This window comes from Centroberyx affinis, unplaced genomic scaffold (assembly GCF_046629955.1).
Source record: "Centroberyx affinis isolate AG114_WGS23_722 - 3 ecotype Tasmania unplaced genomic scaffold, CSIRO-AGI_Caff_v1 ptg000024l_1, whole genome shotgun sequence".
In the NCBI taxonomy this organism is placed as follows: Eukaryota; Metazoa; Chordata; class Actinopteri; order Beryciformes; family Berycidae; genus Centroberyx; species Centroberyx affinis.
Window position 1 is genome coordinate 391948 of NW_027278738.1, and position 25867 is coordinate 417814.

Here is a 25867-nt window from a genome sequence, read left to right on the forward strand (position 1 = left end):
CCGCTCCCTGCGCCTTCCCTCCCACTCTACTGGGCCGCGAGGAAGTCGCAAGATGGCTGATGTCGCTTGGAAGTATGTTCCCCTCCGCAACATGAAGCCGTGAGTGTGGAAGAAAGCGAGGGAGGCACCATCGGGCTTTTATTTTTATTTTCTTTTAGTTACTTTTCTTTTATTTCGTCAAACATCCATCTCATTCCGCGTCGTGTCCGCCCCGGACTTGTCTTCGAGAGTTGACGCGTCAAATCACGCCGGGGACCCTGCCAGCAGCTAACACCAGCTAGCCACTCAGTTAGCAAATACTACAGCTAGCCACTCAGTCAGGCACACAGCTCGCTAGTTTGGCTTTTTAATTGATATTTCGACACCACCAAGCGAAAAAGCTACCACTACATATGTGCTGAAATTCGGCTGAGATAGTGTAATATCAATATCAAATATTTCAACTGTCAGATAGAAATAACGATCTTGCTAGCTGTTCGATTTAACATCATGTCCGCGAACTGGCCAGCCAGTCTGTAGGTTGCTAACTAATGCGCAGTATTGCATCTCATGTGCACCACTCAGTAGGATTATTATTTTGTAGGCATTGCTCTGTAACATCCACCAGCTAGCTGCATCATCGTTATCAGTAGCCAACTGCATTTCTTGGTTTATTTGAGAAGCCAGTTTTCTAAAAGCCAAGTTATGGGGGCAGGCAATTTGGTAAACTTTTTCAAGCTGTAGCTAGCTACACTGGCCTTGCTGGCACCTCACCCAAAATCTACAGGGATGGACACTAAACTGAACACTCACGACCAAATTTGAAGGATTGACATTAGGTTTCTTGGAATAAGTAGCTGTCAAATATATTTGTAAGGCGGTGCATGGTCGATAAATTACCGTGTCTGGGTGACAGATAAGTTGTTTTGCAAGGTTAACTAGACTCCAGTCAGTCACTACATCAGAGACCAGTTAGCTTGCCAACAGTGCATAGCTAGCTACAGTCTCGCCCCACATAACATTACAAACACGGCGTACAGAACGTATCCCGAGCCCGCTCCCGGCCAGACACACAGGCTCAACAACACCGTCATGGGAGTACAGGGTTTCCAAGAGTATCTAGAGAAGCGGTGTCCCGGGGCCGCAGTCCCGGTGGACCTCCTGAAGCTTGCCCGTACCGCGGGCCGCCAGCCCCCTCACCACCATCACCCACACCACCACCCACATCACCCCGGGCCCATGCCTCCCCCGCCCCCGCCTGCCAGGATCCTCATCGACGCGGACTCCGGCCTGCAGCGGCTCTACGGCGGCTACCAGACGGACTGGGTGTGCGGGGGCGAGTGGAACGCCATGCTGGGCTACCTGGCCGCCCTCTCACAAGCCTGTCTGTACCAGGGTGGCCTGGAGCTGGTCGTGGTTTTCAACGGCACCCTGGGGAAGGAGCGCTGGCCCGAGTGGGCGCGGCGAGCTCAGGGCCAGCGACAGACGGCGCAGCTCATAGTCAACCACGTCGGCAGCAAGGCCACCCCGCCTCCCCGGGCATGGTTCCTGCCCCCGGCCTGCCTCAGCCACTGCGTCCGCCTCGCCATGTTCCGCTTCCGAGTGCGGGTGAGTTATTAAATTGTGGTCATTTAGCACGCCGTTCATCTAACATGAATCCTTTGCTACTGCACGTCCATGTAATAGCTTACATCAATCAGTGTTTGTTTTTTTTTTAGCTTCCTACGAGTTTGTCACCAAGTGCAACTAGGTGATTGACCAGTGAAACGAATCAGTCTGGCATTTTCCTATCAGTTGCTACTTTCCCAAACTGTCATATAGGCATTCGTTGTATCCAGCCAGCAGAGCAAAGATTCCTGTTTTAACTGTGCACTGGTCCGATGATAGCTGATGCATGTAGCTGCTCTTTTATGCGTTTGTTCGGTTGTGCATCTCTCTCTGCTCCCATGGATTTATTTGGGATGGGCTACTGGGAGGAGAGATGGTGGCAAGGCTCCAGTGCAGTGTTTTTTATGTGGAACAGCGGCTACTGGCTAACCCAGTCTGTGCATCCTTATGGGAGAAGGGTTAGAAACATGTGTATTGTACACCATGGCCTAGCCTATATATTACATAACATGAACTCAATGAACCTTTACACATTGTTAACAACTGCTGAGTAGTTGAACTATTAATAGACCGCCTGTGCATGGCTGTAGTGCATTTGTAATGACTTATTTTGTGCATTCTAGATGGTCAGGTGGTTTGCGATAGAGATTATTCAGATTAAATACTATAAATTTAATTTTGCCTGTTATTTTGAGCATTTGATCCATTGACAGAACATTTACTTGGGTATCAAAAGTAATAGGGAAAGGTGCAGGAATGAACAAATCCAGTTTTACTTAACCATCTACAGCAAGCATCTCACAGTAGGGCAAGGACTAGTTTAACATGAACTTGGTGCCTTTGAAAAAGGAAAATGACACATAACCTCATGCTTAAGACCAATCATAAATGGAGCTAAACCATTACATGCCTAGGTTGCCTCCCATCAACCATACCTACCTGTTTCTTTTTGTCTGTTTGGTTCTACCTATCCACCCGCTCAAATACTAATATAAAAGAAGACATTCTCACAATATATCCAAAGAGGATACTTGTTTATATGAAGACAAAAGTCCCACCCAGATCCCAGTACAAGGCACTCTTTTATGCTCCTTGTGTTTGTATAGCCACATTACTCACTGAGTTCCTCTGTGTACTTGCTTTTCTTACCTGTATTCCAAGAAACGGTCTTGTCATATTCCTGCAGTGTCACGTATCTCACCTGTCTGAGTTACACCTTTACTAAATGCCTTGCTGTTCTTCTCTATGCTGCCTCTCAGCTCTTGTTTTGGGTGGCTTGCTCAGGTTTACATGAGTCTGTCAGTATTGAATTGTTGAATATTCTCGCTGTTTACATCATTAATTCCTAATAGTTTTTTAGTGGCAAGGTGCACAACAAAAATATTAGGCATCCCAAATTGATAGTTTGGAGATGTCCTGGTCACAACACAGAGGCCACATAATGAGCTTGCCTTCCTTGGCCCATATTGGAAGAACTTTGATTACAAGTTCATTAAATAGATTTTTAATGAAGTAACTAAATGTAATTATTTAGTTTTGACGATGATTAACAATGACATTGATTAACATCATACCATTTGGGCAGAATTTGGGCAGGCTCTCCTGGGCTTGCTCCATGGCACAACCATGTGTATCGGCCCACTGGTTGGGAACCGCTGGCCAATGTTACAGAAGTCCAACTATTACAATGCTTTCTGAATGCTAGCAGTCATGTTGCCCTACCTGACCTTTTATTTGCATTGCCATTAGTTGTGCAGTGATTGGTGGAACACAGACAATTTTACATTCACATTAGAGATTTTTCCATTGACCCTCATGCAATGAAACCATACAATGGTTTATGAATTAGTTTCATGATCCACAAGGTTATGGAACTTCTTGGTGCTTTTTTACCATACAAAGTCTCATGAGTGTTGGCACCATTGTAGGTCTGGTGATCTCTACTTTCAAAAAGTGTAGCGGCAGAATAGAGTGCCTAACTTGGTGGCTGGTCAGTCTCACAGCCTATCATTCGAACTTTGGCAGATTCTAAGGATGTTATGAATGTTCTTCCTAGGTCTTTCCAACATTATGAACTGATACAGAAACAACTACTTTATGCCATCAGCTAATACCCAAATCTAACACAAAATACAAAAATACAGTACGTGACAAACCAGGCTCCTAACGGGATGGAGACATTTTCCGAACTCCATCCAAAGTTTGTTTTCGATTCCATCCCTCCCACCGAACATGACACCTCACTAGAAAGCAACAAGTGTCCACTCCTTTTTAGCAGTTGATGCTCACAAGCTTCACTAGTCTCTCAAAATGGAGTGAGAGAGGCTGGGGCCGAGTCCAGGAACTGCCTTAGAATGTAAATAAGTTCAGAGGTTTTCATGGAACACCAGCGTACAGCAGCTCACAGCTTCTCCTCCCTCCATCCACAGGTTGTTCAGACTTTGGAGGACCACCACCAGGAGGTGCTGTCTCTCTATAGGGACTTTGGCTTCGCCGGCCTGATCGCTCAGGACTCTGAGTTTGCCCTGTGTAATGTACCCGCCTACTTCTCCTCGCACGCGCTCAAACTGAGCTGGAACGGCAAGAACCTGACCACACACCAGTACCTGCTGTCTGAGGCCGCCAGGCAGCTTGGGCTCAAGACACAGCACCTGCCCTGCTTCGCTGCTCTGCTGGGTAAGGAGACACACACTAACACAATCAAACATGTATCCTACATTTCTCTCCATCTCTCTCTCACTCAGACCCCCCCCCCCCCCCCCCACTTATGAGGTTTATTTTTGTCACTCCTCTTTGTCCGTTGTCCCTCTTTATTGACACAACAAACATTTGAACATTTTGTTTTGTAGGGAACCATATTCTGCCTGATGAGGACCTGGCTGCCTTCCACTGGAGTCTGCTGGGACCAGAACACCCACTAGCTTCTCTCAAGGTATACTTCCCAACCCAAGCCCACTGCAAACCTTAGCCTACTGTAGCATGCCACAGTAATCTTTTTTTATCAATGTGTCCTGAAAACAGGGAAATTGAAAGACCCAGTAATGGAAAACATGTAAAAGGTGCAGTGTTTCTTCTGTGTTCATTTAGCAGTGGTGCGCCACCACAGCAAGGAAATTACCACCACTGCTAGGGAAAATGTGAATTTAAAATTAGCATTGTAATTTAGCCTCAACACAATACAACCTCAACTTGAAACATAACTGCATAAAATTACAGGGGAAACACTGAGGTGGAAATGTATTCAAAACTAGATAATGAATGAATAATGAATGGTCCTGGAAATGTAGAAAGTGACAATTTTTCTCTCAAAATTCACCAAACATTAAAATATGGAGTTTTTTCCCCCCAAAAGTCTTTCCAGGGTCTTCCTGGTACTGAAGTACTAATTATTTCCCCACACTGGTCTACATCCATAAAATGTTAGGGATTTGCACAAGTTCATTCTCTCATGGTTGGCTATGAAATTCTTAAATTTGGCTTTCTGAAACCTGCTGGATGCTGTTGAGATGTTCCAGCTGTTGTTGTGAAGCTGTGGTACATTACACTGAACAAGTTCAATTTCTTGAAGTTTTCCCACATTTGGGAATTTGTGTGGCTTTGATAATGACATAATTGCTACCAAAAGCAGCTACTGGAGTACAAAACAAGTGTGTTTTTTTTGCTTGTTTTTTGTTTTTAAAATGACACCATAACCCAAGCCAAATTGATCCCAGGAATGAATATTTATTCAGTTTTGGTGACCCATCCCTTTAAAATGTACTTGCATGTTACAGCATATCCGTGCTAGCCATATTCTTCTGAAATGGCCTCACTGCATGCAAACCGCAGTGATGAGAGATTTTTGAGACTCAGCTGATAATTTAATCAGTAATGGCCTGGAAACAGGAGAGAGAATCTTGTCTTTACTCTCATGTCTAATCAGGCCTGATAAAGGAATTATAGGTCTTAATCCGCTTGTCAGAGAGCAGCGAAATCTGATGGATTTTATTTTGAGGGACTACCTGAAATGAGTGCAACTCCCTGGCGATTAGTGCTCAAATTTGTCTCTGAGAGATCATTCAAAATGTGTTTTTGAATCTAAATCATAGCCCTCTTGAGACCCTAAACAGCATTCTAAAATACACTTATGATTGCTTTTATGATATAGAAGGTATGTTGTAATGGTGAAATTACCCACATGTGGTAATATGCCAAAATACAAAGTTTTGTGCATATTTCATCACTGCATTCTTGGTGGAACAATATTAATATCTGGGAAAGGCCATCGACCAGTAACATTAGCGGCCCAGTATATTGGTTAATTGGTCAATGCTCCCTAATTTTCAGCACCCTGATGCTTTCTTTTTCAGAGGTAGATGCGTCCTACCCTGCATTTGTAATGTGGGCTTATTTACTGACCGTCCAGTAACAGCTATATCTACTTCTAGTGCTGTGGAGTTGTTTGCTTTAGTTTGTTTGCATACTGATATCATAGCAGTGAGTTGCTACAAAACTAAGTAATAAGATAAAGTGATTTAAAAACACTTAATCTTCATATGGCCGTCTCCCAGTGTTATTCCCTCCACACCCAACCCAATATATAGCAACTAACATCAAAACCTTTGTACCGTTGCTGTGGCAGGTGCGAGCCCATCAGTTGGTGCTGCCGCCCTGCGAGGTGGTGATCAAGGCCGTCTCAGAGTACGTCTCCTCCATCAAAGACCTGGGAAACCTCGACGCCATTGCCTGTCTTCAAACAGTCACAGGTAGCTCACATGTAGACACACACACGCGCACTATCTTTCCATCCAAATGTCAAGCGAATTTTATGTGAAGTTTTGAAATGTTGTAGAAATTTAAGCACGAATTTGGTGTGTTTCCATCAGCTGGGTCAAATCAAATGAGTAGGCTTTGTCGGAAAACATATCCACGAGAAAAATGTAAAGAGGCTTTACTCTACATCATTATTTATTCAACAAATCTGTTTCCATCATTCCATCGACAAAAAACGTTTCCACCTCAAGTCAGCGAAACTGAGGAAACTTATCAAAATTTGCCATTTCCATTCAGCCGGTCTACTTTGCTACTTGGATACTGGAAGGAAACCTAGCGACAGACACAGAAACATTTGCACACACTAACCCAGAAACAGACGCATGTATTCCCCAGCTGGGTATTACCACATTCTCACACACCTAACCCAGCATTTTAAATAGTCCACGTATTGCTGTGTTCCCCTTGCAGTCTCGTATGGAGGACAAGGTGGAGCGTTTTAAGAAAGCTGTGGAATATTTCTCAGCTGCCTCCAAACCACGCCCGCTCAACATGGGGCCCTCCTCTTTCATTCGTGAGTAGCAAACCTTTTCGCTCTGTTAGGAAGCAGAACCAGACCCAGTTTACATGTTTTGATGTCTTCATTATTGTCTTACTAAATACTCATGCATTGTTCCTAACGTGCTTTTCTTTTATTTGCATACTTTTGTTTGTCTTTGCATGCCCAGTACCTGGGTTTGGACCCAGTCCATTTGGGGGACCACCTGGCCACATGGGACCGATGCAGCCTGGAAAGAATCAGGTAGATTCCTTCTCTTGCTAATCCTTCACTTTCTGCCTTTTATGTGTATGTAATTGTACTCTGCTCTACATGAATCTACATGTAGCAGATTGGATTAAGTTTTTGCTCTTTGAAATCCCTTTGTGGCATGTGCTCATTTAAGGGAAAAGGGGCTTAGGGAGGAGGGTGCAGTCCTTTCCATCCCAAATCCTCCTACCAACCTTGACTGGATGCTTCTAGTAGATGTGAAATAAACTAGGACAGCATTAGTTCCTGTCCCTGAGACATCCTCTTCCCTTCTCCTCCCCCCTCCTCCCTGGCTCCTTTTACACTTCTCTCCTTTCCTATCTGCTCCTGTCCTTCTTTTCTTCTGTGCCCTATCCCCTTTCTCTCCCTCACTATCCTTGCTCCCTCCCTCCCTCCCCCCTCCCCTCCCTTGTCCCTCCTCCCCCCCTTGTCCTCCCCTCTCCTCTATCCGATCACAGTTCCCTCCTCCCCAGGTTCCGGGGCTAAAGCCACCCTATCAAAATGCTCCATATGGACCTGGCTCCGCCCTTCTGTTCCAGAACCCACCGCCACCAATGCAAGACTGCAACGATTCGCTGACGGGCAAAATGGGCTTCTCTGATTGGTCAGCTCCATACGATTCCACTCAGGGGGGAAATCGATTACCCAATCACCACACCGGCACTCAGTCTGGTCCCTCTCCCTCTCCTTCCTCGTCCTCCGATGGAGATGAACCCAACGACAGCAATGCAAAGTAAGAACACAGAAAGTAAGGCCTTGTTCACACTGCTGCGTTTTTTTCAAACTGAAGGCGCCTTTTTTTATTAAAGTCAATGGGAACTTTGTGAGGTGGACATAAAGTGGAGGCTTTGAGAAAAAGTGCTGCGCCTGGCTTCTTTTTGTGAGTACTTTCTCAGGTTGAGAAAAGTTCAGCTTTTTTATAGGTGACCACATGTTTGGATCACTTTTTTCATGAGCCAAACTATCACAAGGAAGAAGGAGTTTCATAGTACTTAGGCAACTGACAGTTTACGTCAACAACCGGAATGAAAATGGAGAAACTACCGCCAGAAAAGTTGGTAGCAGTTGTTACTCTAATTGTTTGGAGATTTGCGTGACAGTCCACTTACCTGTTAAGAGATAAGAACTTAGACACCAAAAATTGTCTCTGTGCCCCAGGTAGATCATTTGCTGCAGTGCTCCATGCTAACACTTTAGCATACAATATGTTGAGTGATAGGAGGAAACTAGCATTATAATAAATTATAAAGTAAGAAGACTGACCTTAGAGTAATAAAAAATTGTTAGTGGTGTTTATTAGATGATCTGTTGATTCATAAGTTTAAAAACATTTTTTTTTTTATCAGCACAAAAAAGTAGCCTGGTATCCAGCCCCTATGAATCGCAGTTTTCAGCACTCTTCAAATTTGCATGGCGATTCATAAGGGTCTGGACACGAGCCTATCCACCACTGATTCGGTGACGTAATTTCTTGCCCCAACCGATTGGTTGCTGTTAGTTCTCAATGATCAAACTCTTTGACCAATCACAGTAGCAAAGCAGATTGACGTAATCTGGAGGTGCCCCATAGCAACAACAATCATGGCGGCGTTCACTTCCCAGTGAAGACAACAGCGTTACACAGTGTTATTGTTGTACATACCATTTTTGAGTGAGATGGACCTCGTCAACGACAATTCCAAGCAACCGATCCTTAACCGTCGGCGACGATATCATTTGTCGTCATTTGTTGCCACTTGTCGTCGAGCACCCAGGCCCCCGGACTACTTGATCGACTCTCGTCCTTCCTGTATTTCCTTTGCGAAGTCCACTCCAAGTCGCAAGGCAGAAATACCAAAATTTGCGGCCTCTTTCACTTGATCTTCCATAAGAGCGACCAACGGACAAATGACAATAACAAGAGGATTTGGCAGTCCCATTTCTGTGGCCACCAGAGGAGCGAGCAGGTAAATTAAGCTCTTACCAAAGTCGGTGGGAAGCACCGCGAATACATCCTGACCTCTTAAAAAGGCTTTTAAACACACGGATTGTTTCTGTTTTAATTCATCGATGCCATTACGTTTTTTATGACTGACGAAATCACTAAATCTAGCTTGCTATCATCCAATTCCTTTCCCGCTTCCGGTGGTGCTGCCATGTTGGTGGTTGTTGTTGTTGCTGCGCTCTGTAATGCCGTCATCAGTAGATTAGTCCCGCCTACATCGACCAGCCGATCAGGTATCTCGGACAGTATCTGTCCGAAATAACTGCCAGTGGATAGGCTTGCGTCCAGACCCTTATGAATCACCATGCAAATTCGAAGAGTGCTGAAAACTGCGATTCATAGGGTCTGGACACCAGGCTAACAAAAAAGTGCTTTTCCGGAGAATAGTGTGAACACACACAAAAAAATCCATGAATAATGCAAGGCCAGACCTATCTTAAACTTTATTTAGGAAATGTAGCCATCAAGTCACTCAAGATGACTTACCGTCCTTACCCTTCCTCTCTCTCAGCCATTTGACGGACAAGCCCTCCCGGTGGGAGGATCCTGGTGCAAGGGGGGGCTCGGCCTCTGGAGACGGTTCCCATGGCAATGGGAGCGGGTCAAACATTCCGTCACTGCTGTCTATGGCAACGCGAAGTCACATGGACATAACCACACCCCCTCTGCCTCAGGTCTGTGTGTGTGAGAGAAAGAGACTGTACATGTTTGTATAGTGCATATTTTACAATTTCCCATTTGGCAGATATCATATTTTCAAACCAGATAATCAAAATACAGTTTGAATGTGTAAACTGTTGTGGGTTGGTTTTGAAAATTTACAACTAGTCCCCCCTTTGGTGTCCATGGTTTTCAGGTCAGTGCCGAGGTGCTTCGTGTGGCCGAACACAGACACCGCAGAGGACTGATGTACCCCCAGATTTACCACATATTGACCAAGGTACACAACCACCTCTCAATATCTGGTGTTAAGGGAAAGTTAAGCTTTAAGAGGCTTGTTCTTTAATAGCACATTCAAAGCTTTCAACCTCACTTCATCCATCTTCTTCCTTCTCATGTCTGTGTTCACCTTCAGAATTAATTTTCAATTGTTCAAGAAGCGTGACTGCTAGATTGATTATGAACTGCGCCCACAGGCCGTTTCTGTAAAAAGAGAATGCCTTCTAAGTCAACTTGCCTAGTTAAATAAGGGTTATAAAAATGGACATATAGATTATATATCAACCTTGTCAAAGGCCCACTCTTATTAATCCATGTTCTTCCTTTTCATCTCTCTCCCTACTTCCCTCCCTCCACTCCCTCGACCCCCCAGGGAGAGATGAAGATGCCAGTGTGTATAGAGGATGAGTGTAACTCTGAGCTGCCTCCTGCCTCGCTGCTGTTCCGTGCTGCCAGACAGTATGCCTACGGCGTCCTCTTCAGCCTAGCCGAAACACACCGCCGCCTGGAGAGGCTCGCCCTGCGCAAGAGGGGACCCCTGGAGCGTAGGTCATGGGAATGAGAAAGACTGAGGAGGAGGGGAGGACGAGAGACAGAGCGATACAGGATTGTTGTAATTATGTATAGCCTACATATACCTTGTTGCACATCTGTTCTCAGAGTTGTATCTCAGGACCCAACTGAGGTACTTCAGGGAAGCTCACCAGAGAAATGAAAACCAGTATAATCTTCGTTATCATTATAATTACATATTATATTTGCACAATTATCAGGTGAGGGAGTCACTGGCCAAATGTTAATCTGCTTGGGCTTTTAGACAACCAGTAAAACATGATTCTTTACTGGACTATCTTCCTAGTGAAATCCTAGTTGTCAGCTATCCTCTTTGTTCATATCTGTTTGTTCTCTTTGTTGTTATTTCTCTGTTCCCTTCAGTAATGGGAAGTAGATACTCAAAGCGGTTATATCTTGTGGCGAGTCAGCAGGTTGGTTAGTGACAGCCACCTAATAGTCAAAAGGTTGCTGCTTGGATCTCCAGTGTCAGCAGTGCCGAAAAGTTCCCGTGAGCATGAGAACTAAATATCTATGCATAGTTTGGAGTAGCCAGAGAGAGAGAGAGAGAGTGAGTCACAGGTTCAAAGCCTACAACAAGACATTGAGCCCCTACCTGCTCTCTCATTGTAAGCAGCTTTTGATAAATGCGCTGGCTACATGCCTAAAATGTGAAATGATAACAGTAATGTACCAACCTGCTCCAAAAACTGCACTGAAAATTTACAGACATTATCTAAAATACTTGGGCACTACCACCATTACATCTCTTCTTGAAAAACAAACTATTACAAGCAAATAGTAAACATGTTGTTCCCCACCAGTGATGTAGTTCCACCCTTGGGTCAGTGATTGCTGAGTGTACTTGAAATATGAGTGAAATTGTATAAGCATTTTCGTATGGGACAATGAAAGGACAGATGGACCATATATTTCTGTTGCCTACTCTCCTTAGAATTAGGCTTACAAGTTATATCTTGAAATGTAGTAACTGTAATTGTCCTGTTTTTACTCAATACAGGACAAAATATAAGAACTACAATACGCAATAAATACAATCCGTACATTACACAATGTACACTACAATACAATTTATAATACAATATACAATATAACATACAACACCAGGAGCATGAGTGTTATGAATAATATAAATGATAAGTGATATATGGTATTGCACAGTAGGTAAGTGGTAATATGATATAAGTAGTCAACACTGACGGCAGAGTGGTAGTGCAGTGATGATGCAATAACAGTACAACAGTCCAACTACTGTACAATAACTACAGTGTCTTGTGGTTAGAGGTTTGCCCAAAAATTCTCCATTGACTCTCACTTCAACACATCAACCCAGTCTGATGTCTCCAAGTGTGTAGTGTGTGTAGACTGTTATGTTACCTATGATAACTTTAACTGTATTGCTTTACCACTGAGTCCCCATTCATTGTCAATGCCTCCCCCTAGCGGCACAAAGTCAACGTTACAGTGTGACTAACGAACGAATGAACGAACGGATGGAGACCGCATTTCCTCTTGCCTCTGTGTCACAGTTCCTCCAGTGATTGTCAAAGAGTGGAGCAGCGGCAAGGCCAAGTCAGCCCTGACCCCGGAGCTGGTTCCTGCCCTTTGTTTCCGGGAGTGGACTTGCCCCAACCTGCGGCGGCTGTGGTTGGGCCGGGCCAGCGAGGACCGCTCCAGGAGAACCAGGGCCTTCCTGGCCTGCCTGCGCTCTGACTGCCCCGCCCTGCTCAACCCAGCACAGGTCCCACAACATCTGCTGCTCATGTGCTGCGTGCTCAGGTATGATAACACTCTCAACCACCTGGAAAGCACAGATTACACACTGTTGTAATATTTTGTTACTTTCAAAGTGTTTTAGACATGTCTGATAATTGTGTGAATGTGTGTTACAATTAATTTGATTGCATGTGTGAATAGTGTTTTTTCATTTGTATACAGTGCTATGGCATGTATGTCCCTGTTTTTTTTTGTTTGGTTTTCTTTTTAATGTAATGGCTGTATTGATTTATTTTCTGAATTCTGATTGGCTGGGAGGCTATTTCATGCCCAACCTAAACGATTGACAGTTTTTTTTCACAAATGGAATAGTGCCTTTTATTGCCTTTTATGCCTTTTATTTTAGTCACATAGTCAAGTTTATACATAATCAAGAAGTCCTTGGCTGTTTTGTCTCTCCCATTAGTATGGTGAAATATCCAGACAATGGACTTTTCTCCTTTTCATGTTTATCTGCTGATGCATTGGCTTTAAATACTGTGCACCTTAAATTCAGTTTTGGTTAGGACACTGATGCGTGAAGATTGAATTGGAAACTAACCGTTGAGAAATTAATTGGATAAAAACATAATAAAATATACTTTACATTTCTGAAATGCTTTAAACTATTCTGTAATTTTGCCTATAAGAAATTTTTCTGAATCCCTGAATGAATACAATTGTAGTACTCATTGCATTAAAACTTGCTGCAAACACTTCTTATGGCCATGTCTGCATCACATACCAGTTGGATGCTCGTGGAATGTTGCCTTTTCCTATTCTGTTGTCCGTTGCTTGGCGACTGTTGATGACTTCTGTAATGTTTGGAAAGCCCACAGTACGATGGAAACTGTACTTGGTCATGCATCTTCGCAGGTCAGGATATAGATGTAGATATATTGTTTGGTGCGTCATTACCATTAAGAACTGCCAGGACGCAGGAGACAGAGATTCCCACAGTATACCTGGACACACTGTCCGACACAGCACCTGTTGCCAGGATTTAAAGGCATGCTACCTGGAGTGACCCAGGAGGGATGTTGGCTGTGTGGCATCTCTTTGCAAATCATCTTCATTCAAAAGCCGGCATAGCTCAATGATAGAGGCTCTATGTGTAAACGCTGGATGCACAGGGCATCTGTTAGACCCGGCACATTTAAATGATTTCTTGGCACCTACCGATACTGCTGGTACTGCCGTCTCTTGATGATCCCTTAAAAATTCAGTCGCCTTGATTATGAAGCTGTGGGACAATAGGGCGAGAGAGGAGATGCGTAAAAGCACATTCCAAGTGTTCAGTGAAGCATTTAATGGACTGAGATTGTTGTGATTATTTTATCTTTCATTTAGTTTTAATGTTACTGGTTATTGCTTCACGTTTTGTGATTCAACAGTTTAGATCATATTTAATGTCTTTGGTTTTTTATTTTTTACATCAGGACACTGATGTGACTAGACATGTTGCGGGGTTTTAGTTGTATAAAGAAAAGTTAGAATCAGCTTATCGTAATGTGACTGTGGACATGTCTTGATTTTACACATGTGTATAAACTGACTTAAGCACCACTGCATGGCGCTTAAATCAAAGTCTGAATTGGGCCATAAGTGTCTGGAAACATTTGTTGTTCCTCTGCCACCATTGGAGTGTACTTGTGGTTGGATGGGATGCGCGTGGCTCATTTAAGTTAAGTTCTACCTCTTTTTGTCCTGCCTCTGTGGTGCAGTTGTCCTCCCCAAAAAGACTGTTAGTCTCTGCGCTGCTCTCCAGCATTCATGCCAGCTTCCTCCAGTTCAGTGACCCTGTTAAACAAATCAGCGTCGACCCAACTGATGGTGCCACCTACACCACCGATCAAATCATTAGCCATAATTATTTTTGAAAAACAATCAGTGTATTTTTGTCAGGACTTTTATTTGACTGAAGTTAATGGATGATTTTAGTAAGTTTAGTGTGTTTTCCATTCTTGACAAAAAATACTTGAATGTCATGTCTATTTCAATGTCCATTTCAAGTAATCAAGTATCTGACTACTCATGCCCATCCCTGTTGCTGACCAAGTATTATGAACATCCCTACACTGAATACAGTGATTACACCAAACTTTTATCCGTACATAAATATTACAGTTAATGTTACCTGCCTGCCTTGTCCTTGCAACTTCATTTGATTTAGTGACAAAATCACACACAAGGCTTAACAGGAAATATGTAATAATGTAATCAATACACTCTATTATAGATACCCTCTGCACAGCAGTGCTTTTCTCAGGTGCTGGTTAAAGCGGGATTAATAATCCATACAATGTTGAAAGTATTCTACAGCACACTAAATCAGTTTTAAAAGCAACTTTTTTATATGTGTGGTTTGTTTTAATTGCCTTTTACTTGGCTCTCTGTCCTTGCAGTTGCTGTATTGCACTGTGTTGAGCACCGTTTGCTGCCTTTTCATGTCTCTCTTTGTATAAAGCACTTAACCTCAGTTACCTCAGTTTGGAAAGTGCTATATAAATTTACTTACTTACTAAAATTATTTAGACCTCTTCTGTTACTTTCATGTCGTTTAATATATTTTTAAAGCAAAAATCTGCTATGCTGTTACCAGTGCTGCTACAAACTATGCCAGTGCTACTGCACTGGAACCATTGTCTGAAATTAACTTTTTGGCTCACCTGACAAGTGCTGCTCAACTAAAAAAAGATTACCTACCAAGAATAATTTCTACCAGCCAAAACAATGAATATGCAGTTTTCATGAAAAATTCACCCTACCTGTTTTCAAGGCTGTTTCATGTATAGAATCATCCGCTGTATGACACATTCAATAAAGAGACGAGAAGATTTAGAGTTTTAGTTTAAAACTTGCTCACTAACTTATACAATGGATCTTTGTCTGTATTTTAATTTTTTTCTTGTTGGCGTCCTCACACCTGCTCTGTTTTCACATGGGGAGTTTCAACTTAACGTGAGGCCTAGTTAACCATCCAGGCAGCAGAGAAACAGGAGGTGCTACCGCTATGTGTAGAGCCAGTGAAACAGGCAGCCAATCAGGAGCCTGTTTGACATGGAGACACGGTTTCGCTTTGATTTAATTGGCGGTCAGAGAGAATGTATGGGGCTCAGCAGGCAAAATACCCAAGCCTGAGACATTCAAGTATTCAAATATACTTAACTGAGACATTCAAGTATTACCATCTCTTAACTGAATATTCCACCAAAAAAAATTTTTATTTGCATTTGTTGGGTGTTAATTTCAGACACTGACTGGAACAATTCTTGAAATGTATACTTGTTATATGTGATGGCCTTTGTCCTGCACCTAGTTTGTTAATCCCGTATTGTGTAGCTATCCTGTAATGTGTCTGCACCTGTCGCCCAGGTCAAATTCCTTGTAACCCTTTGTACAAATTGAAGTGATTCTAAATCTCATCAATTCAGTTCATTGGAGCGAACTTAACAGTACACTGTTGACCTTAAAGTTCTGTGTTCCTGCTCTAAAGTTCTGTGTGTTTTTCCTTCCCTCCCAGGTATATGATGCAGTGGCCTGGCGGGAGGATCCTCCAGAGACATGAGCTAGATGCCTTCCTGGCCCAGGCAGTTTCCAACCAGCTCTACGAACCTGACCAACTACAGGAGCTCAAGGTAAACTCCTCATTCCTTCATAATAAGATGATCAGTTTTTTTCCAGGATACCCACAATTCCCATTTCATTCCTAATGGGAGATACCAGTCTCCCTGTTTATTCCTGCTTTTTTGTGCTCCTGATCATGTCCCTGAGAGCTTTATAGCAGTGCAAAGAGTGGGTTCCTTAAGTCCTCTAAGTGCAAGTTAGGCTTAGTGAAATATTGTTTGATAGTGGGCCAATAAAAACTAAATTTGACTTAATTAGTTTGCCATAGCCTGCAAAATCAGTTTGGGGTCACAAGAAAAACAGTTTTTCCTTTTGTACCAGCAATAATGTTGCCAGAGTAGGTGGCATATTTGTCAAATGGAAAACAATGTAAACAACCTTTGCTTTCATTTTATTGTCCCCCACGATGTCTGTTCATTCATTCATTCATTCATTCATGACACTTAATATCTTAGACGCCACTTAAAGGACTTTGAGAAAACATGGGCTGGCATTTTTTAAATTGCACTGATTGGCCCAAGGGAGGAGCCAACATCCCAACATGGTCATGTATTTGTTACTGTTTGGCCCAGATGGGGTGTGCATCATTCGTGGGGGATGACATGCTTACTGTTTTTTGGGGATATATTCTCACTGTGTGTGGCATCCAGATGGCTCAGCAGACCACATACCATTTACTCAGGGCCTCATGACTCATAACCTCTGCTGCTCTGTCACTCCTTCTAGCCTTGCCATCTTTTCTGCTACTCATCTTTGTAAACCATCTACAATATAGAAATGCTGTCATCTTTAATGTTTGTGTTGGCTGTCAGGTGGAGAAGGTGGATGCCCGCGGTGTGCAGCTGGCTTCTCTCTTCATGGCCGGCGTCGACACGGCGCTGTTTGTCAATGATGTGTGTGGCCAGCCGTTGCCGTGGGAACACTGCTGCCCCTGGGGCTTCTTCGACGGCAAACTGTTCCAGAGTAAACTGTCCCGGGCCGCCCGCGACAGGGCCGCCCTGCTGGACATGTGTGAGGGGCAGGTATGGACCTCTCTCTATGTGTGCCTGTGTGTGTGTGTGTGTGTGTGTGTTTGTGTTTGTGTGTGTGTGTGTGTGTATGTGTGCACTTGTAATCCTGTGAGCACGGGGCAGTGTGTGAGGGATGTTTAACTTGACTTACAAGTCCAGAAAACGACTTGTTAGGGATACAAGCCAATGAACTGCTCACTAGTAAATACCAACAGAGTGTGTGTGTGTGTATAGTAGGGCTTGTAACCCTGTTTTTGCCTCTGTGTCATCTCTGAACCATTCTCTCTCCTGTAGTTAGTTTTTGTAAACTTTTATTTAGCCAGGCTAGTTAACTAAACACATTCTTTTTACAGCAGCAGCCTGGTGGAGTCGTTTCATTCACACACTCACCCGGGAGCTGCCCAGTACTACCACAGTACTTTTGGCAGCTAGGAGTTCAGCGCCTTGCTCAGTGGCACTTCTACAATAGTTGCTGAGGGAGGAGAGGGTGTTGCTTATTTACTTTCCCCACCCATATGTTCCCAGCCTGTCTGGGGTTTTCACATCAGTAACTCTGGTTACAAGCCTGCTTCTCGAACCTTCAGTCTGCTACTGTGTGTGTATGTGTGTAACCTGTAGTGCTGTAACGATTGGTTGAATAGTCAACTAAACAAGCGAAACATTAAGCACTAAGCAAACATTTGCTGGTTACAGCTTCACAAATTTGATTTACTTGCTTTTCTTTGTTTCATATACTTTGGGTTCTTTTTGGCTGCTGGTCAGACAAGTAAACAATTTTAAGACATCACTTTGGGCTCTGCTAACTTGTGATGAGCATTTGTTACTATTTTTGACATTTTATAGACTAAATGATTAATCAATTAATCAAAATAATATCCGATAGATTCATTGATAATGAAAGTAATCGTTAGTTGCAGCCCAAGTAACCTGTCTGTGTGCTCTGCAGGAGGAGCTGGTGTCCAGGGTGGAGAAGATGCGCCAGGCGATCCTTGAGGGCATCAACTTGTCCCGCCCTCCTCCTCCTCCCCCTCCCCTCCCACCTCCTGCCTTCTTGCCCCCTGCCATGGTGCCCCCCTTCTACCCCATGCCTCCCCTCTACCCACCTCGCCCCATGGGCAACATGCCCCCTCATCATCACCCGCATCATCCACATCACCCCGCCCAGCACAGGCCCAGAGCCTTCCCAGGTACAGACATGCATTCTTTCACTTACAGACATAGTTTCTTAGTCTATATTCATCAAGCCTCTTCACTTTTCTGTCGACAATCACCTCGTTCCTCCCCCTCAGGTCTTCAGTCCATCCCCCCTCAGGGAGGGAAATTGGAGATAGCTGGCATGGTTGTTGGCCAGTGGGCTGGGAACAAACCGATCCGTGGGAGAGGGGGGTTCAACATGCAGGTGGTGTCAGTGGGAGCAGGGAAAGGGTAAGTAAGATGATGATCAATTAGTAAAGCCAAGGTTATCTTTTTCCGCTGTATTTTAGGGGAAGAACTTAGTTACTATAGAGGTCAGACGAGCCACTCCTGTTAGGTTTCAGAAGTATTCTGTTCGTGCTCATGGCCTCTGGAGATGATTAGCATCACCACAAGAATTTTGACACGCAAACCACTGGCTCTCCAGGATTGTAAAATAGTTGGATATATTATCATCGTGACCATCACTTATAAGGGTTTCAACCCAAAATAATGACTCAAAACAGACGCTGAAACCCTAATTACTGCTGGTTATTGCACTAATATTTACATCTGTTTTCTGTTTTACATCTTGGAGAACTAGTGGTCTCTCTATCAGACAGTAACATTCTTGTGGCTAGTGTTAATTATTGCCAGAGCCTATGAGCTTAGAGAAACTATTTCTAAAACGGAAGGAGGCAGGATCCTGACACTGATCATGTCCTACATCTATCTCTCTCTGTTTCTCCATCACAGGAGGGGTAAAGAGATTCCAGCAAAAGTAAGGGGAGGGAAAAAGGCAACTGCCAACAGAACACAGGTATGACACAAGAGAGCAATGGCCCAATCTTTTATACAAGGCTGTGTAGTCTTGCAATGTTTGTTTTCCTAGCAAAGTAGTTTTTTTTAACAAAGTGAAATCACCACAAACGATCACAGCTGTAAATGTCCTCTGTCACATCTTGAACCCCTCCTGGCTTTCCATTAAATCCTCTGCCCTCCATCCCTCTCTCGCCATCCCGCTCCAGACGTCGTCATCCCCCCCATCCAGCAGTCCCCCAAAGCCCTCAGAGGAGGCGTGCTCTACCCCAGAGGTCGCGACTAAGCAGCTGAACGGCAGCTCAGCAGCCTCCGCCATCGGCCAGCCCTTGGACCTGGCCCCCCTGGCCCAGCCAATCCCGTGTGCCTTAGCCAGCAGAGACAACCAATCAGAGGGGGTGGAAGTGGAGGCCCCCTGTTGCCTTGACGACTGCCCGTCAGACGGAGCGTTACAGAAGGAGGAGTGACGGCATCCGCCCAGGATGCACTGCTCTGAGAGTGATCTGTGTTCGACTGCCTTTCCCTGTTTTTGTAGCCCTGCCTGCTAGCTGCGCGCCTCATCACATGGACCAGGAAGTGAAGGGGGGAGGGTTCCACCATGAGCTCCTCCCCCTCCTCTGCTGCTCCGTGTGATTGGCCAGAACAGTTAGCCGTTACTCCCTTTTTAGTTTTCTCATGTGGTTTTACATTCTTTTATGAAGAGAGGTTTTCTCCATGAGTCTGTAAGCGCCCCCCCAAAAAATCCCAATTGCCTCCCTCCCTTACTCAGAGTAAGATGAGCTTGAAGCTCCCTGCCCCCCCCGATATAGCCCACAACTTAAATGAACCCCATAGTAAGTATGGGTCTGCACGGTTTGAGTTTCATATTTTCTGTGTTTTTAATGGTCCCACTGTTCGAATCTCTGCACACAGATGTTCTAAGCTCACGGTTATGGTGACAGATTGGATGTGGTTTCCATGGTTACAGCATCTAGGCTTGGTCGTCATGGTTGGTTGCTAGGTGTTAATGTGGTGTGTTGTAAGGTGTGCCTTACATGAACCAGAGAGTTCAGAGTTTGACTCTGAATATGTGGCCAAGGAAGATTCGGATTCTGGGAAAAGATTTTAATGGAACAGACTAATTTTCTGTGCAGTGTCCCGTGTCGCCCATGCTGTGTAGGTTAGCCACACTGCTAAACACACAGAGTGTTAGCATACTTGCTAGCAACATACCCCTATATAGATCGATTGGTTATCTATCACTGGAGCACTTCTGCACCACCATGGTATTAGCGTGCTAACTTACCTTGACCTATGTAGCATAGCTTAGTGCTTAGCTGTGCTAAGAAACCCCATGAATTTATGCACCTTAAGCCCTAAAGTATGCAAGGTCTTACCCACCCTCCCCTAAAAAAAGTGCATTAATATATCTTCCCAACCCCCTTGCCCCTTCTTCCAAAAGCTTTGATTGTATATCCCAACAAAGAGCACTTATTTAAATGTAATGAATTAGAGCAAACCCCTAAACAGTCGAATTGACAGTCTGAGGGGTGCCCCCTGCACCTGACTAAATCATTATGACTTTTAGAACTACATTTTAAGGTAGAGATCTATTTGAGAGACGTCAGAATGTGAACAGAGTGGTTTCAGACAAAGAAGCACTTTGTTTTAAAAACGTTAAAACCACACTGGACAGTCCTCTACCAGGTGAAAAAGAAATGAAAAACTCTGAGGCACCTTCTGGAGTTAAGGCCAAAAAGAAAGCATAATGCTGCCCAGTCAAAAGATGGAAATGAATGGTGAGGGTTAGGGTAACTGCTAGTAGGCAGGGTTCCCCTCAGATTGGCCTCACATTCATACGAGAATTTTGCAATTAATCTGGAATGACTCCCGATTCTCCACGTAAAGGATTACTGGGAATCGTTTCAGATTTGGATAAAGTAATTCCCAAAGTGTATTTTAACAAGGCCAGCCGGTCGAGCTGGCCAGTGATAAGAAAGGGGTGTGGCGTCGAAGCCTCAAAGATCCCCCCTCCGCGGGTGATTGAGTAACCGTTGTCACGGTGATAGCCCAACACCAAAAGCTCTTGCCCAGCAGAGCTCTAGTGTGTCACTTTAGACCAACATGAAGGACCCCCCCCCCCCCCCTTAAGTGCCTCAGCCGATCAAGGCAGAGGTTTTAGGGGTTGGAACACATGTCACATGACAGGGGAGAGGGAGGCCTCATGGCGGCCTTAAGCGTTCCGCTCACAAGCTGAGACTTCTAAGATTCTGAATCCTTTTATTAGAGCACTTATGTTTGTAGAGGATGAGATGTGTCCCCCAAAGTAGGTTTCATCTGGCAAAGGAAATACAAGTATTTACTTCTTATCAATCGTTGGTAGCACAGCTGCAAATTTTAAAGCCGTAGACGGATAGATACTGCCTGAGAGATGCTGGCCATAAACATTGTCTTTTCTAGAAACTTGATATCTGAGAGAGGTTGAAATGAGCTCATGACATTAAAAGGAAAGGCAAGTCAACAAGAAGCACCTTATTTTCTTACTATGTTGATGACTTATGCTCTATATCGTGTGCCACAAAATCGACATGGAAAAAGCTCTTATGAAATGCCGTTTTGAAGGAAAAAACCCTGACTATATGTAAGTGTTAATGTAGTCGCGTCAGACATCCCCTCCGTTAACGAACTTCAACCATTACAGTGAAACGCTGTCAGTTGACCCAGCGATGAGCGTAGGCCTACGCTCATCACAGGGCTGGGCCTCGCCGCTGTCTCTTAAACCAACACCAAATGAAATCAAAGGTTTGGAATTATTAGCTGTTATTGGTAGGGATTAAGCATACGATACAGAATGCTGTAGGTGTTTTTAGGTTAAGAGTAGGTAACAGCGTCGGACTCTACACAGGACTGTAATACACGGACACCAAGACTAGGCTAGAGAATATAGCACCACTGGCCGAAATACTAAGTCTAGAATTACTAGGAGTCATATACTTAACTGCTTTCAACTTTTGACATTAGTACAAGTATGTGTATCGCAACAGTACATTGTTAGAAGATGGCTTTTCTGCGGCGAGCCAGAGTGTGATCTGGTTTATGATGCCCTCTCTTGATTCGCTCGCCAGAATTATAAACACACACACACACACACACACACACACAAGCATGCACACATACATATTATACATACGTACACAGATACACATACAAACAACAGACACATATTCAGTTGGATTTGTTACCAGCAGCATTCTCTCTGCTTTTGTGCTGAAGTGATTTTGTGCAGTTTCAGTTCCCAGTGGAGTGGTTGTCGGTTCATCAGAGATCATTTGGTAACACATTCTACTGACTATAAAATCCCACATTCAAGTTTGCATGGACAGATAAGAATACATAGAGGTGTCAGGTAGACACAAAATCATAATCATCTATACACAAAACAGTACATACACAGACACACACATGGATACATAGATGTTATACCCTGAGTTACACACTAGCTAGTATGGAAAAAAAAGTCAACACAATACATGATGTAGTGTCCCTCTTTTGTCCTTGTCTGTTTTAGTTTGTTAGATATTTGATCAGTGATTTTTATGCTTGTTATCCTAACCCCCTGCTCTATGACACTTTTTCTTCCCCCCACCCCCCACCCCATTGTTCTTTTACTTCTTCCCTCTGCCCTCCACTCTTTCTTAGTCCCACTCCTTCATAGAATACATTCAACCCCACACACACACACACATACTCAGACTGGACAGTCTAATCCATGCTCACTGATTCAGTCACTAATTAAACGCAGTCACACTCACATACACACAGATTTCCACACAGATGACCCTCCTGTCACACCCCCCTACCCCCGTATTTCAGTTCTCTGTTTCACTCTTATCGTCCCCTCTCTTTGCCTCTCCTTTAGCCCTAGGACCGTTTCTATTGGCCGTTTTCTCTCTCTCTCTTGGGCTGCCCCGCCCCTTAATCAACCCAACTAACAGTAAAGGTTATATTAACGTTGATAATCAGTTTCTGTATGTATCTAGCCAGAGTCTGGAAAAAAAAGGAAAAAAAATCAAAACTGTTTTATTCAATTGTGCAAATGTGTTTTCTTACTATTTTTAATGTTATTACATCTTCTAATCTAATCCTTCTACCATTGCTTCAGTTAGTACTGAAATACGCTTAGCCAACCTAGAGATTTGAACTGTAATGATTGCGATTTTCCTTACCTGTATTTTATATGGCATCTTTAGACCACTTCACCGTTTATTATGTACGTAAGTAAATATTGCCCGTTTCGAATTGAAAATCGTCGTCTGCACTATGTTTGATTCTCATATTATCCCTGATAACAATTTCATGGTCGACTCATTATCTATCGAAGCTGAACTCTGCGCCCTTGCACAAAGCAGCTAAACATCTCATCTAAAACACCTGAGAACCAAAGTACACATAGCATCCCCCTCTACCCCTATAACGCCCCTTTTTAGCCCCCCGACACTGACGGTCTGCCCCAAGTAACGAGTTTTCTGATGAGTATGATTATTATATATAATGACGTTACAGCACGTGTGATTTATCTGACAAGTCTGTGAGGTTACAGTACATGTATATTTACACTGTGGTTGTCGTGGAGACGCAGACAGACAGGGAAGAGGAGGAAGTGTGTTTCTGGACAGCGAGTGAGCGAGCGAGCGAGAGATGTGAGTGGCCAGGCTCGGTCACGTGGTCAGGGTGTCAGGGGTCAGTTGTGAAACGCGTCGGTGATGCCTGAGGCAGCGGCCGGCGGACAGTTGGCGTAGGTGTTGTGGGTGAATTCACCGCTCCTCTTGCTTTCTTGCGCCCTCTTTTGTAAGATCTCCATTGACTGACTAGAGGCTGTGTGAACCACTGCACACATCAGATCTGCAACGAACACGCAGGAAGGAATGACACCTGACAAACAGGCTTTCAATCATGCTGTGGTTTTGCACCCCTCTTTTGCATTCCTTTTACGTGTGATTGTCGTCTTGTTTTCTCCTCACACTTGCCTTTACTCCCCAGACTCGGAGACAGTGCAACACGCTGCTCTGCTGAGTCTGCTCCTATGTGGGCGTGTAGGCTGTTGATGGTGAGAACAAAGTGGCTGAATTTTCCCCAAAACACAGATCTGAGATCAGTTTACCTTCGAACAGTCCTCACATAAAAGGTGCATTGCAAGCAAGAAATAATGAGCCTGTAAGCAGCGTATTGACATCCATTTAGAATGAGGAAAAAGATTTACTACCAAGGTTTTGCCAACAAACTGTAATCCTATTTTGTGCAAGTGCATTATATTGCTTGGAGCTTTCTTTTATCACCCATAGGAATATATTTCTTCCTGCTAAGTCTACCTCTAAGCAGTGGGGAAGGTACAGCAGATCTTAGCTCAAGTGTGATGGGGCAAATTCACCCTCTTGATGACAGTGATGAAATCATAGTGTTGTGTCCAGTGGATGAAAACACGCTGCCTCTCTGTCTGCCTAAAGAGGAGCATTTCTGAAGAGCTCAACAATGTTAAGAGAACCAAATGTCCCAGAATAGAAATGTATTATGTTGTATTTTAGAAGACGTTAAAAAAAATATTCATGTTTGTCATACAGAATGTGGAATGGAATCGTCAGATCTGTGTTGTAACTGTTCTGATCTATCTGCAGCGTTCTCACAGCGTTGTGTCCAATTTGAATAAGGCTCCCTATTCTGTCTGTCTCTCTCTACACTGCCACCCCCCTCTCCACAGTCCCCAAGCTCCAGTATAACCCCCCTGCCTGGCTGTACCCCCCACGGGGCTCAAAGTGATCGTTGTGAGCCATTCGTTGTAATGTTGGTCCATCATGCCTTCAACAACATGTGTACTGATGCATGTACTTCAATACCCAGGGCCACCCAAAACTACCTGTGCAGCGAAAAGGGTTACAAATTTTATCCATATTATTATTATTATAGAATTATTATCATCAACATTATTGCTGTTATGATTATGGTTGGTATAATTTGTCATCATTGTTAGCATTATGGAAGCACCAGACTGTTTGTGGAAAGACAAGAAGAAGGAAGCTTTTTTTTTTATTTGTCTGGCTGTTGGTGGTCTGATCTCACAGAGGGAGGGGAGGAATGGTTCAGAAAGAGACAAAGATGGCAGTCATGTTTGTACCGGTTGGGAAATGACTTACAGTGCTGAAATAAAATTTATTCTTTTAGTAAAAAAAGGATTTCTCTGGTGTCCCCGGTCTCCTGTTTTTACATTTTTTTTTTTATCGTTTTCTACAAATGAAACCATCAACATGGCCTTCAGAGATTTGATCACCGAGTCAGTCAGTGATGGAGTGGTAAATACAAGTTGGTGATTATCATTAGGCAAACAATGACCATTCTAAACAAAATGCTAAATTATTGTGAATTATTGAAATTGAACCCAATCTTAACATAACTTCCATCAGTTTGACGCTACTTACTATGATGATACTATGAATTTATATACGATTTATCTCAAGGTGGGTGAATTATTATGCAAATAATGGCTACACTGAGTTTAGGTGGTTGTTTTTGTTTGTTTTACCCTTCACTACATCCCTATCATCCCTATAACTTCTATCAGTACTCAGCAAATGTATGCCTTGCAGGGAAACGTGCATAATCTCGCGCATGTTTCTATCCCATTGCATCTGTACACAAGCTGCTGATTGACCGCTCCATCTTGATGTGATATTTTGAAGCTATTGGGTAAATAATTTTGTGACTATCAGTAGTGTTACAGTGCATTACAGCAGTGTGACACTGTTTTCATTGCCAGGTTCAGTGTGATGGAAGGCAGAAGGAGAGAGAACGGCAGGCTGCACATGAAGT

At 43.7% G+C, this 25867-nt stretch overlaps 1 protein-coding gene across 1 annotated transcript; it reads left to right on the forward strand.

The window, feature by feature from the left end:
* The first annotated feature begins 46 nt into the window (after window positions 1-46).
* Window positions 47-25227, forward strand: LOC139667250 (constitutive coactivator of PPAR-gamma-like protein 2). Its single transcript, XM_071546733.1, is given in 18 exon segments — window positions 47-1587; window positions 4017-4263; window positions 4437-4519; window positions 6209-6312; window positions 6314-6332; window positions 6811-6913; window positions 7068-7141; window positions 7687-7880; window positions 9643-9805; window positions 9988-10071; window positions 10444-10615; window positions 12173-12422; window positions 15922-16036; window positions 16838-17047; window positions 17982-18222; window positions 18325-18460; window positions 18965-19028; window positions 19237-25227. Coding segments are annotated over 18 exon segments (3033 nt in total). The 5' UTR covers window positions 47-1071; the 3' UTR covers window positions 19495-25227.
* The last annotated feature ends 640 nt before the right edge of the window (window positions 25228-25867 follow it).